Below are 13,662 nucleotides of genomic sequence, written 5' to 3' on the forward strand. Positions count from 1 at the left end.
GACGCGGGACTCGATCCCAGGACCCTGGGACCATGACCTGTGCGGAAGGCAGATGCCCAACGACTGAGCCACCCAGGCGCCCCCACATTGAGCTTTTCCTTTTGCTCTTCCAGATCCTTCAAGGGTTTGATTCAAAGATCTCTTCTTCCTCCTCTAGGAAATCTTGCCCAACTACCCCAGGCACAGTCATTTTCCCTCCTCCAAACTCTCTAACCCCTTCCACAGACCTCTCCCCAATGCTTGCATTTATTTATCTGGCTATCTTCTCTACCGGCTGAGCTTTCTGAGGTCATGGACCATGTCCTCTTCATTTCTATATCTTCAGTGTCTTGCCAAGGCCTGCTGCAAAGCAGGTGCCAATAAATAATATACTAGATGAATGCGTGCATGAGGTAATGAGTGAATGAAGTTGGTCAGGGCCCAAGGCTAGCAGAACATGTAAAAGGAGCCTTGCTCTGGAGGCAGAAAGCTCTGCAAACCTCAGTTCTCCCACTTACTACGGGACCTTGGGCGAGTCATTGGACCTCTCTAAACTCCATTTTCCTCATGGTAAAATGAAATACACACATTTCCACTTGGTTATCAGGACTCGAGTAGTTCCAGATGACATGAGCTTTGGAGTCAAATCAGCTATATGCACAAACCCTGACTTTAGCCTTTATGACCTGAGTCACCTCTCCAGGCCTCTAAAGCTAGTCTTCCTACTATGGCCTGTAAGGCCCTGCTGGATCTGGATTGCACCTACTGCTCCACCTCATTTTCTTTCTCCACTGCTTGTGGTTCTATTTATTATTTCCCTGTTAGCCCCTGTTGCGGACTCAGCTGTGTCTCCCCACCCCTCCCTGCCAAATTCATGTGCTGGAGCTCTAACCCTCAATGTGACTATATTTGGAAATAGGGCCTTTAAGAAGGTAATTGAGGTTAAATGAAGTCATAAGGGTGGAACCCTGATCCAATAGGTCTGGTGTCCTTATAAGAAGAGACACCCATGATCTCAGCCCAGGCACAGAGGAAAGGCCACGTGACCACGTGAGGCCACAGTGAGAAGGTAGCTGTCTGCGACCCAAGGAGACCAGAAACCAGCCCTGCTGGCACCTTTAGCTTGGACTTCCAGTCTCCAGAACTATGAGAAAATCAATGTCTGTTGTTTAAGACTCCCAGCCTGTGGTATTTTGTTACGGCAGCCGGAGCCGACTGATTCAGCATCGTAGCTCACTCCTACCCCTCATCCTAAGGCAACCACCCTAATGTGCTTCGTGTGTAGTTTTTTGGCTTGTATACATTTTGAAAAATGTGTAGTATACAGTGCATGTTTACACAAAGGGTTATATATATATATATGAATACATATTTGTTAACTTTTTCATTCAGCACTATCTTTTTAAAACTTTTTTAAAGCTTTTTTTTTTTTTAAGTAATCTGTACATCCAATGTGGGGCTCGAACCCATGACCCCGAGAGATCAAGATTGCATGCTGTTCTGATTGAGCCAGCCAGGCACCCCCTTCTGTACGATTTTTTAAGATCCATCCACGTTGCCGTGTGTCTATCTTATTCTTACTCAAACTCACTTCTATAACTGTCCCCTTCATGTAACCTTGGACATGAAGTCCAGGACCTCTCTGGGCCTTACTTTCCTTATCTTTCAAATGGGATTGGAGAGGTGCCTGGGTGGCTCAGTCGGTGAAGCGTCTGCCTTCAGCTCAGGTCATGATCCCACGGTCCTGGGATCGAGCCCCACGTCAGGCTCCCTGCTTGCGGGAAGCCTGCTTCTCCCTCTCCCACTCCCCCTGCTTGTGTTCCTGCTCTCGCTGTGTCTCTCTCTGTCAAATAAATAAATAAATAAAATCTTTAAAAAAAATGGGATTCGAATCTCCTGCCGCATTAAACTCAGAAGTTGTGCAAGAATCAGAGGATTATAGAGACATCGTGATTAAGAGATGTATGATCTTGCTGTGTGATCTTGGGTATCTTACTTTTACTTCTCTGTGACTTCGTTTCTTTATCTGTTAAATGTTAAATTAATAATTCTACCTCTTAGGGTGACAGTGGTCTAATTATATGGTCTAATACACATAAAGCTCTTAGTTCAGTATCCAGCGCACGAGATGAGCTCCCACAGAAAGCTAGTATTGCTAGCATTACTTGAGCGGAGGACTGTGTCAGTACCACCATCTCAAATCTAGTGACTGCTCCTTGCTGAGGATCCAAACAGTGGATCGGTCGGGGATTCGGCCATCTGGGGAGACAGAAACAGCCACTAGTAAGTGTGCCAAAGAACACTGGTGGTAAAAATGTTGCGCAACAAGGATATAAACAGAGGACTTCGAGAAGCCAAGGGAAAGGATAATTATACCGCTCCTCACTCCACCGCAGCCTTTCCTCCTGCATTTCTTATCAAGCTGAACAGGCCTAATGTCTTAATTAAAACTCTGAGCTCCTCCCCCTTTGCGCTGCACAAGTACATTTGACTCTTGACCAACACTGGTTTAAACTGGGGGGAGGGGGGGCACTTACATGCAGATTTTTTTCAACAAATACAGTATTATAAAGGTATTTTCTCTTATGATTTTCTTCTTTAAATTTTTATTTATTTTTTAAGAGATTTCATTTATTATTTGAGAGAGAGAGAGAGAGAGAGCAGGAGAGCATGAGCCAGGGGAGGGGCAGAGGGCAAGAGAGAAGCAGACTCCCCATTGAGCAGGGAGTCCAATGGGGGGCTTGATTCCAGGACCCCAGGATCATGATCTGAGCCGAAGGCAGACGCTTAACCCACCCACCCTGGTGCCCCCCCTTTTAAAGATTTATTTATTTGAGACAGAGAGACAGAGTGTGCACGAGGCAGGGGGAGAGGCAGAGGAGTGCAACTCGGGACTCCATCCCAGGACAAGATCATGACCTGAGCCAAAGTCAGATGCTTAACTGGCTGAGCCACCCAGGCACACCTCTCTTATGATTTCCTTTTCTCCAGCTTACTTTGTTGTAAGAACACAGTATATAATACATGTAACATACAAAATACGGGTTAATCAATGGTTTATGTTGTCGTTGACGCTTCTGGTCTAGTAGTTAAGTTTCTGGGGAGTCAAAAGTTATACATGGATTTCCAACTGCAATGAGCATTGGAACCCCTAACCCCTGCATTGTTCAAGGGTCAACTGTATACCCAACTGGTTTCCAAAATCTTCCTGTCAGAAAAATTGGTCCCCCTCTCTCTATACCCTCTATCACCTTGCACCTGTCCTGGATTCAAACTGATCATGTCTTCCCTGAGCTATTCGATAGCCTTTAGGGAAATAACATGTATATTCATTTATTTCTTATAAAATCAACATATTCCCACAGAAAAAAAAATAGAAAATACAATGGTTTTAGAAATATATGCATCTAATATCACTACTATGATACAACCCCATTTTGACTTTTATCCTTCTAGATTTTCTCCCATCCCTATTAATATGAATAAACATATTTACAAAACTAGGATCATACTATAACTTTGTTTGGAATCCTATTTTTGTCACTTCATATGTTCTATACATCTTTCTATAATACACGTGTATATTGTAATTTTTTAACATGTTCATTTTTATGAGAATGCTGTTTAACAATTTGATGAGTGCTTTTTCTTAAAGTTTTATTTTAATTCCAGTTAACATAGTTATATTAGTTTCAGGTGTACAGTATGATTCAACAATTCTATACATCGCCTGGAGTGCAACATATGTGCACTCCTTAATCCCCATCACTTATTTAGTCCTCCCCCCCTCCCCTAGCTCTGATAACCATCAGTTTGTTCTAATTAAGAGCCTGTCTCTTGGCTTAGTCTCTTTTCCCCCCTTTGCTTGTTTTGTTTCTTAAATTCCATGAGTGAAATCACGTGGTATTTGTCCTTCTCTGATTGACTTATTTCCCTTAGCATTATACTCTAGCTCCATCCATGTGGTTGCAAAGGGCAAGATTTCTTTTTTTTATAGCTGAATAACAATATTCCATTGTATGTACATACCACATTTTCTTTATCCATTCATTTATCAATGGACACTTGGGCTGCTTCCATAATTTAGCTATTGTAGATTATGCTGCTATGAACATCGGGGTGCATGTATCCCTTTGAACTAATGTTTTTGTATTCTTCGGGTAAATACCCAGTAGTGCAATTGCTGGATTATAGGGTAGTTCTATTTTTCTTTGAGGAAACTCCATACTGTTTTCCAGAGTGGCTGTACCAATTTGCATTCCCACCAACAGTGCACAAGGATTCCCTCTTTGCTACATCCTTGTCAACACCTGTTGCTTGTATAGTTGATTTTAGCCATTCTGACAGGTGTGAGGTGAAATCTCATTGTAGTTTTGATTTGCATTTCCCTGATGATCAGTGATTTGAGCATCTTTACATGTATCTGTTGGCCATCTGTATTATCATTGTTATAGATGCTTAGTATTTAGATTGATTCCCGTTTTTCTCAGCGATAAACAGTGCTGAGCTGGGATGGACATGTTTGTGGTGCCATCATCGTGTACTTGTCCAGCCATTTCCTTAGGCCTTTCTATAAGGGGAATTCCTGAGTCAAAGGAAGTCACATATTTAAGGCATTTGTGCATATTAACAAATTGTCCTACAGAAAAGTCTCTTGGCTTGTAGAGATGACATGAATTATTAGTGACACAATATTCCATTTAACTGCTTATTACTCCAACAAATTATGTCCAGTCATTCATGCGATAAGGTTTGGGGCCTGTTCAGAGAAAGGAAGATCCTACCTTGAGATTCCTATGGGGCAGTTTATAGTAGATAGCTGTTTTCCCGTTTAATCATCTGGATTAGTTCTTTTTCATCTTGCCATCAAACCTGCATAGCTACCTATGGCCCCACCAGGCATCCCTGGAGGGGCTTCTTTATCTTTAGACCCAAATTCAGACTCAGACCTAGTGACTCCAGGCTTTCTCTTCCCAAAGTTAAAGGTAGCTCTGTGAGTGAGTATGGCGTGAGGGCTGGCCACCTTTCAGGGGAAGATTCCTCCAAGAGGGGCTACCTCTTTGCCATTTGGTACCCTCTTACCTCTGTTTTCCAGCACCTGGGGGGCACATGGTGGGCCCCCAGGAAACGAATAAACGTACCATTCTATCTTCAGCTTCCACTGCTTTCCTATTATGTGAACTCATGACACATTAAAACACAACTATTCTGTTTTCCTCTCGGAGGATAGGTCTTAACCATCTTTGGATCTCAAACTTCTAGCACATAGTAGGTTTTCAGTTAGTGTGTGGACAGCTGTTCATTTCATTCCCTCTGCCTGGAGTTCTTCATTCAGCCCCCACTTCAGCCCTCTCTGGACTTTGCAGAAATCTTAGCTGTTCTGAAAGGATTAGCTCAAAAAAGCCACTTTCTTTCTTGGTTTCTCCAGCCAAAAGAGTAAAAGCTGATATTCTGGGCTAAGCACTTTACACATATAACACATGAATTCTCAACCATTCAAATTAGCTATTATCATCCCCATTACAGTTTAGGAAACAGAAGTAATTTCCCCAGGGTCAAATAATAATGAATGACAAGGCCAGGAATCAGACTGCAGGAATGGCCTTAAAGACAGAGTCCACAGCCACTAAACTGGACAGGTCTCTCTCTCTGCACTACACTCCTATCATATTTTGTTCATCAGGTTGGTAGGGAATCTGTCTCATCACCTGCACATCTCCATATTCTACTGGACCAAGAGCTCCCTGAGTTCCTTTGTTATTTTCAGGGCCTAGACAGTGTCTAGATATTGGTTGGTGATCCCTCAGTATGTGCTGATTGATTTGTGGCCCTGGTTTCGGTCAGTGTCTAACATCCATGCACACCAGGCGCCCAGAACCGTGCAGACTCATTCCCACAGCTTGGAATTCTTCCTGCTCTCCCACACTATCTTGTACTGGTGCATGGAACTCTCCCACGTCTTCACAGTTTTTTCATGTTTGTGCGCTTGCCCCTGTAAACTGGTAGCATCCAAGGACAAATCTTACATGTGTTTCATCTCTTTATCTCAAACTCTTGGCTTAGCATTAAGGTGCTAATTAAATGTGAATTAATATACAAACCTCAGTCACCCCTCCCTACCATCAGATCATCAAGGGACACTTCCAGGCACTCCCCTCTTCCCCAAAGGCAAGCTTGCTCGGAGTCCAGATACCTGGGAACACAGACCCAGGTTCCCCCTGGGTTTGGCCTTTGTAGGTCTGTCGACCTGTCCCCTAGTCTCCCCATGGGCTCGCTCTTTGTGTCTCTCTTTGTCTCTGCCTGTTTCACTGTCTTTTGTTCCTCTGCCTCTGGGCCTTCTTCTCTGCAGATTCCCTTCCTTTTCTTACAGCTCCTCCGACTATGCTTCAATGACTTCGTATCTCTCTCTTATGTTTCTACATCTCTTTGTCTCTGGTGGCCAATCTCCTGCTCCCGTATTTTCGGGCCGCCGCAGTCTGTCGGTCTCTTTCTCTGTCTCTGTGTCCTCTCTGACTCGGGGCTCTTAGGTTACGACTTTGTGAGTCTCTGGCTCCGGGTCTCCGCTCCGCGCCCCGGGCCTGATTTCAACTGGCCACCTCTCCCCATCATTTCTCTGGAGTCGGCCTCTATCCTCTAGCTGCAGCTCGGGCCTCGGTCTCCCCCAGCCCAGCCCCCCTCCCCACCCCACCCCACCCCCGGCCCTAGGCCTCTCGGACCGGCCCCGCTTTGTTTCCTGTGTGTCGGCGCCCCGCCCCCGCCCCGTCTGGGGTCTCCGCCGCCCTCCGCCGCCCTTTGTTTGCCTTGGTCTCTCCCCCACCCTTTTCCCTGGGTCAGTCTTCGGATCTCTCTTTGTCTCTCCGGGCCAGGGAGGCTGGCGCAGTCGGTCAGCCCCGGAGGTCGGCGCGGGCGGCCCGACACAGCGATAATTAGGAAGAGTCTTCGGCCCTCATCACCCGGCTCCAGCCCAGGAGGTACACGGTTAATACCACCGAGTTCAGGCAACTGTCCTCGGCTTAGAGTAGCCCTGTCCGCGGCACGCGGCCTCCCGCCGGCCACCGAGCTCCGGAGGACGCGGGCGGCCCCCACAGGCGTGCAGCTCCTCCCGGGTCCTAGAGCGGCTCGGTGAGGCCCAGCGCTTCCGCTTCCCGTCCCCGCCCCCCGGCGGCCGCCCCCGGGACGTCTGGGTCCGAGCCCCCTCCCCATCTGGCGCGGAGCCCGCATCCCGGGGCCGCCGGCGGCTCGGGCAGCGGAGCCCCGCCGAGGAGCTCGCGAGGACGCCGGGGTGACATAGCCGGAGGCGGCCAGGAGGAGAAGGGGGCGCTGCGGGGCGGAAGGAGCAGCAGGTGCAGGGGCGGCCGGTTGCGCGGGCGGGGGTCACCGGGAGCCGCGCCCCGCACCTCGGACCCGGCCGCTGCCCGGTGCCCGCACTGGCCGGCAGAGGGCAGCGGCAGGGCGCCGCGGGCTGCACATGGCTGTGTGACCGTGGGATTGTGTCTGTCCCCTTGCTCAGGGCGGCGTGCGGGCGATGGAGCGCGCGGTGGAGCCCTGGGGCCCGGATCTCCAGGGCGCAGAGGAGAGGGAGCAGCTGAGAGGCGCCCGCACAGGTGAGGGCCGGGACGGTGCGCCGCCAGGGGCAGGTAAAGGCCGGGTGGGGACTCCGGTGCTGGGCTCTGTCTGGCCGAGACCCAGAAAAATCGGACATGAACTGTGCTTCCAGGGGGAGGGGGAGGGGAGCAAAAACCGAGGTTAAGGAGCCAACGTTTCTGAGCACCTACTCTGCATCAGGCCGTGAGGGGCTTCATCTCAAGGACTCTCCTGGCTCCTCGACAGTCATTACCAGCCTCACTGCCTCTGCCCTACTTCAGGCCTCCTTTTATCTCATCCTGACAATTGCAACAGCCTCCCCACATCCCTTTTCTCATCAGTGATGCACTCAGCAGCCACATTGATCCAAGTCCGGATTTAATCCTGTTTCCCTTCTCAAAAGCCTTCCCTAGCTCCCTTCTGCCTACTAATCAAAAGCCTAGTGTTCGATCTAGGCCTTACATGCTTAATCGAATCCCAACATCCCTTTCCAGCTTTATCTTCCATTCCTCTCCGTGGTTTACTCTTTTCCTTTGCTGTGAAAGCTTGGCCCTATCTCCTTATTTCCTTGCTCTCTTGTGACAGCGGTTATTCTGAGCCCACAATTATATTATTTGTGCTTGATCTTCTCTCTCCTACCAACCCTACGCATTTTGAGGGACAGGTGGGCGTCTGGGTCCTCTTAGGTACACGCAAGATGATTGAAGTAATAAATTACAGAGTGGGCTATAGAAATAGCAAATACTAGGTTTTCAAATAGAGACAGTATAATGTGGTTAACACAGGCTTGGGAATCAGACAGACCTGAGTTAGAAACATGGCTTTGCTACTTTCTAACCTTTCTAACCTTGAGTAAGTGACTTAAATTCTCTGAGTCTTCATGTCTATAAAATGGGAGTAGTAATAGTATTATTTCATAGCATTGTTTGCAAGGATTCAGTGATGCCTAGTTCAGTGACTGGCATATATTAAGGGCATGTTATAAGGAAGTTACCATTGTTAATGAGAGGCAGCAATAAGAAGTGTTTCAGAAGTTCAGAGGAGAGGGAGAGCATCCTTGTGACCGCAGATTGTCAAGGAAGCCTTCCTGGGGAAGTTGTTATCAAAGATAGGGGCTGAGCCAAAGAGCAGGGTCTACTACTCCCTTTTCTTTCCCCAGGTATAGGGAGTGAGAATGTGGAGATTTCTCAGCCGGATGAGTTTGAACATACCCCACAGGAGGATGACTTGGGGTTCAAGGAAGAGGAAGATCTGGCCCCAGGTCACGAAGTAGGAAATGCCTCTCTCAAACCTGAAGGCATCCAGACCTGGGATGACTTGTGGGTCCAGAGAGAGGGACCAGGAAAACCTCAGGCTCGGGATAGAGGTCCCCGGCTCCTGGGAGAGCCACGTTGGGGCCAGGCTAGTGATCGGGCTGCCGTGTGTGGTGAGTGTGGCAAGAGTTTTCGGCAGATGTCAGATCTGGTGAAACACCAGCGGACCCATACAGGGGAGAAACCCTACAAGTGTGGGGTCTGCGGCAAGGGCTTTGGGGATAGCTCTGCCCGTATAAAACACCAGCGAACTCATAGTGGTGAGAAGCCCTACAGAGCCCGACCACCAGCCCAAGGCCCCCCAAAGATTTCTCGGTCCAGGATCCCAGCTGGTGAACGCCCCACTATCTGCGGCGAATGTGGCAAGAGCTTCCGGCAGAGTTCTGACCTGGTGAAACACCAGCGGACACACACGGGTGAGAAGCCCTACAAGTGTGGCATCTGTGGCAAGGGCTTTGGTGACAGTTCTGCTCGCATAAAGCACCAGCGGACACACCGGGGGGAGCAGCCTCCCCGGCCCGTGGTGCCCAGACGGCAGCCTTCTCGAGCAGCCACGGCAGCCACACAGGGACCTAAGGCCCAGGACAAGCCATATATCTGCACCGACTGTGGCAAAAGATTTGTGCTCAGCTGCAGCCTTCTGAGCCACCAGCGCAGTCACTTGGGGCCCAAACCTTTTGGCTGTGATGTGTGTGGAAAGGAGTTTGCCCGGGGCTCAGACCTGGTGAAGCACCTGCGGGTGCACACAGGAGAGAAGCCCTACCTATGCCCCGAGTGTGGCAAGGGCTTCGCCGACAGCTCTGCCCGGGTCAAACACCTCCGCACCCACAGTGGGGAGCGGCCTCACGCCTGTCCAGAATGTGACCGTACCTTCAGCCTCAGCTCCACCCTTCTCCGCCACCGCCTCACTCACATGGAGCCCCAGGACTTCAGCTTCCCAGGCTACCCCCTGGCCCCCCTGATCCCCAGCCCACCCCCCAGCTCAAGCCCACCCCCACCTCCTCTTGGCACGAGCCCCCCGCTGACACCTCGAAGCCCTTCACACTCGGGTGATGGGCCTTTTGGCCTGCCTGGCTTGGAGCCAGAGCCTGGGGGCCCACAGGCTGGGGAGCCACCCCCACCATTGGCAGGTGACAAGCCCCACAAGTGCCCTGAGTGTGGCAAGGGCTTCCGCCGAAGCTCGGACCTGGTGAAACACCATCGTGTGCACACAGGGGAAAAACCCTACCTCTGCCCTGAATGCGGCAAGGGTTTTGCTGACAGCTCGGCCCGAGTCAAGCACCTCCGCACTCACCGAGGTGAACGGGCTCGGCCACCACCACCATCCACTCTCCTGAGGCCACATAACCCCCCTGGCCCGGCACCCACAGCCCCCCGACCCCGAGTCCGAGCCCAGCCCTCTGGACCCAGCCAGCCCCATGTGTGTGGCTTCTGTGGGAAGGAATTCCCCCGGAGCTCAGATCTGGTCAAACACAGGCGAACACACACTGGGGAGAAGCCATATAAGTGTGCAGAGTGTGGCAAAGGTTTTGGTGACAGTTCTGCCCGCATCAAGCACCAGCGTGGGCACTTGGTCCTGCGGCCCTTTGGGACAGGGGATGGTCGGGCAAGGCCCCTCAAGGAGGAGCCACCAACAGGACTGGAATGATGGGGTCCAGGGAAGATGGAAGCCCAGGAGACCAAAGGGAGGGTATCTGCTGCTTAAGCAGAGAATAAAGGGCCGGGGAGGTGGTGGGAGGGAGAAGGAGGGGAAGAAATGGGAGAAAGGAGTGAATAGATAGAAATAGAGATTGGAGACAATGACCTTGAAGCTCAGGAAACTGTCCTGGCTGGGCTCAGTCAGGACCTTGACTATGGTCTATACCCCCAGCTTCTAGAACACTGCCTTGTATTCTGAATAGCGTAGGCGCTCAGTACTGAATGAATAAACTGGCCTTAGCCTGAGGGCCCTTAAAAAACTAAATTCTGCTGCCTCTTAATCTAAGAATTGATCCCACCCAACCTTGCCCCTAGGAGACCAGCACCCTGGCCAGCACCAAACAGGGTTGGTTTGACCTTATGAGCCACAACAGTGAGACTTCAGGAGTTTTGGGTGGTAGAGAGGCAGGGGCATCTTGAAACCTTCTGATGGGAAGAGTATTGCTGTGTGGATTGCAGTATCCAGGCTCAGGCCACACTGGACATGGTCTTAGCCAGGAAGGGCGCTGTTGGACAGCCCAGACCTATCTGCCCTGGAGAACCCCAACCCGCCCCGACACCTGGACACTGGCAGAATAGACCAGAGACAGCAGAAGGGACAAACAGTCGATGCCAAGCCCAGGTCCTGGTGGACGTCAGCAGACAAACTGGCTGGGAGAAGGGCAGGACTGGAGTGAGGAGAGGCCAGGGAAGCTCCAAGGCAGGACAGCCACATCTCCGTGTATCTCCTCGCCAATAAACTTTCTTGTCTGAAGCTCGGACTCTGCTTGTGTATGTGTGCGGGGACCGGGGGGAAGCGGGGAAGGTGTCAAAGCCTCACCACAGGTGAAGCCATGCGCAAACTTGTGAGGGTCCCTTGCCCTCTTCGAGCCCGTCAGATAAAGAAGTTGGAACAGTCAGCCGCTTTCCAGCTGTGACATCTGGTTGGAAAAACGGCCACCAGGTCTGTCAGCTGATGCCCTAGACCTGAGTTCTGGCTGCCCACAGGCGCCACCTACGCCACAACGTCGAGCGCGACCCCTAAAAGGAAAAACACGCGGCGCCACGGGGGTGGGGGTGGGGCGTAGGTCGGCGAGCGCCGTTGCTATGGCGACAGGTGGGGGAGAAAGGTGGCCGGCTGTCTAGTAAGGCGCGGAGGTCCCCGACACTGAGGCTCTGCCTACTGGGAAACCCCGCCTCCCTGAGACCCTTTTTAATTTGTCGAGAAACAGGTCATTTGACTGCATAGTCCAAAGGGAGGGCAAAGGGGACGCCTCTTTATCCCCTGGAAAAAGCAACCATATTTTCCCAGCGACCCATGCGTCATTAGGAGCAAGACTCCAATTCCTAGCTTTTTCCGAGGAGGGCGCCAGTAGGGAGGAAGGGAAGGAGGAACTGACCTGATTGGCCAGGGACAAAAAAGACGAGGGCAGTTCACCCATCTAAGAAATGAAGTACAAGGCCGCTTTGCAACTTCGCCGGTTGGGCGTCTCCGCTAGTCTCGGTGGGGGAATGGTCCCTGGATAGAGGCTCTCGCGAGATCTTAACCATCGGCCGGGCTTCCCTAGAAACCAATGAAAGCTGGCTTCGGCGCCCTTCCTCCCTATCTTCCCACCTCTGCCAAGTTGTGATACACGTTCGAAATGTTGCGTTCAGGCCCGGGGTTCTTGGCGGCTTCGGTCCTTAGGTGCACACACGCCCATAGGCCTGAATGGAGGCCTTTGGGGGGCTTTTGGAAGATCGCCCCTGCTGGTTTCCGTGTTTCCCCTCCTTACCAGCCGGCCTCCAAGCCCGCCTGCAGTGACCTTTGTAAAATTACATCTGTTTGTGTCGCTACCTATTAAAAACCCTACCGTAGCTCCATATGTCTCCTCCGGAAAACGTAGCTCCTTGGCATTCAGGTTGGCATCCAAGGTCTTCCATTTGTGTGGTTTCAGCCCTGTGCTTCTTAAACATTGCTTCGTTTACTTGGAATGCTCATTCCTCCCCTCCCCCCACCCCCGACTTGCTAACCTCTCCGAGTCAGAACACTTCAAGCATTACTTTCTCCCAGATGCCTTCCCTGAACCTCCAGCCTGAGTTAAAATCTACTTCTTCTGAGCACTTGAAACATGGAGAACTTCTTGAGGATGATTAGTCACTCAACAGCATTACCAGTTGTGGGCTGGGTATGGGGGATAGGACTATGAATAAAACAAAGTCTCTGCCCTCAGTTTCTATGCAGAAGACAGACGTTGGACAAATAATTACAAGTGTAGGAAGGACTATGCAGGAAGCATACCTACAGAAGAGAATCCTACCTGATTCAAAGGCCTCTCCAAAGAAATGGCAATTATGTTTAGACCTAAGGACTGAGTAAGCTAAGAAAGGAGGAGCGAGGGATGGTACAGGAGCTAGAGTCTTCTAGGCAGAGAGAAGAGAATGCTCCCAAGTCCTTGGGCATCAAGAACTGAAGTAGAGTTCTAGTGAGTCTGAAAGCAAACAGTGAAATGCAGAGTAATGAGTTGTATGATAAAGACTTTTCCAGATTCAGTTTTCTACCTCCCAGTCCCAGCCTGGCACACAATAGGCCTCACTAAATACTTTGGTGAGCAGTGTGTCCTTGGAACATGATGTGCTCTTCACAAGAGTTTACAGTCCCACAAGCTGCTACCTCCTTGTCAATATGGCAAGCTCCCACTCTTCTTTGAAGGTCCTTCACAGTTATCTCCTCAGAGAGGCCTGCACCCGATAACGACTCACTTCCCAGGGGGTTATTGTTATTCACTCATCTTAACTATCCTGCCAGAACACTTATACACCTACTGCTTTCCCACTGATACATATATATTTATGTTTATTCGTATATATTTATTTATCACAATCTTTTTTGCTAGACCATGAGATTCTCAAGAACAGAAACTAGATCTGAGTTCAGGTATATACTTGTACATGTTTGTAGAGCAAATGGACAGAAGTCCTTTTCCTCCTTTTGCAAACATCTATTCCAAAGCCCTCCCACAGCAGGAGACCCTTCCCGTGGTAACTTTTCACTGTTCCCAGCCGAGTCTCCTCACCGATTGAATCAGGGCAAGCAGGTCTTACCTTTTGCTAGAAGTGGGGTTCCAGA

General features: G+C 50.3%; 2 protein-coding genes across 4 annotated transcripts in view; one reads left to right on the top strand and one right to left on the bottom strand.

Moving 5' to 3' along the window:
• The window catches only part of SEPTIN1 (septin 1), a 33,236-nt gene that overhangs the window by 5,130 nt on the left and 14,444 nt on the right, over positions 1-13,662 (bottom strand). The window contains exon 1 of one of the 2 annotated variants that reach the window (XM_045875322.3): positions 11,954-12,535. The exons of the other annotated variant lie outside the window; for it this stretch is intronic. Within the exon in view, the coding sequence (XP_045731278.1) occupies positions 11,954-11,995 (42 nt within the window). The 5' untranslated portion in view covers positions 11,996-12,535. Of the gene's footprint in view, positions 1-11,953; positions 12,536-13,662 lie in introns of those variants that run through there. 2 annotated transcript variants of the gene reach the window in all.
• Positions 6,746-11,328, top strand: ZNF48 (zinc finger protein 48). 2 transcript variants are annotated; one of them, XM_064592973.1, is made up of 3 exons: positions 6,746-6,950; positions 7,490-7,583; positions 8,723-11,328. In XM_064592973.1, exons 2-3 carry the CDS (start codon positions 7,505-7,507, stop codon positions 10,522-10,524), a joined length of 1,881 nt encoding a protein of 626 aa, XP_064449043.1. In that variant the 5' UTR covers positions 6,746-6,950; positions 7,490-7,504; the 3' UTR covers positions 10,525-11,328. The 2 variants fall into 2 exon arrangements, with proteins under 2 accessions (XP_064449043.1, XP_045731277.1); XM_045875321.3 differs by lacking the exon at positions 6,746-6,950 and adding an exon at positions 7,003-7,322.

The sequence above is a fragment of the Mirounga angustirostris genome, unplaced genomic scaffold (genome assembly GCF_029215605.1).
Source record: "Mirounga angustirostris isolate CCGP_5_RB_7025 unplaced genomic scaffold, mMirAng1.0.hap1 SCAF_5, whole genome shotgun sequence".
Classification (NCBI taxonomy): domain Eukaryota; kingdom Metazoa; phylum Chordata; class Mammalia; order Carnivora; family Phocidae; genus Mirounga; species Mirounga angustirostris.

Excerpts from the sequence above, each read along its gene's own strand:
- ZNF48 (XM_064592973.1), top strand. The coding sequence starts at position 7,505 with ATGGAGCGCGCGGTGGAGCCCTGGGGCCCGGATCTCCAGGGCGCAGAG. Across the intron at positions 7,584-8,722 it reads GCTGAGAGGCGCCCGCACAG|GTATAGGGAGTGAGAATGTG; the intron begins GTGAGGGCCGGG and ends TTCTTTCCCCAG.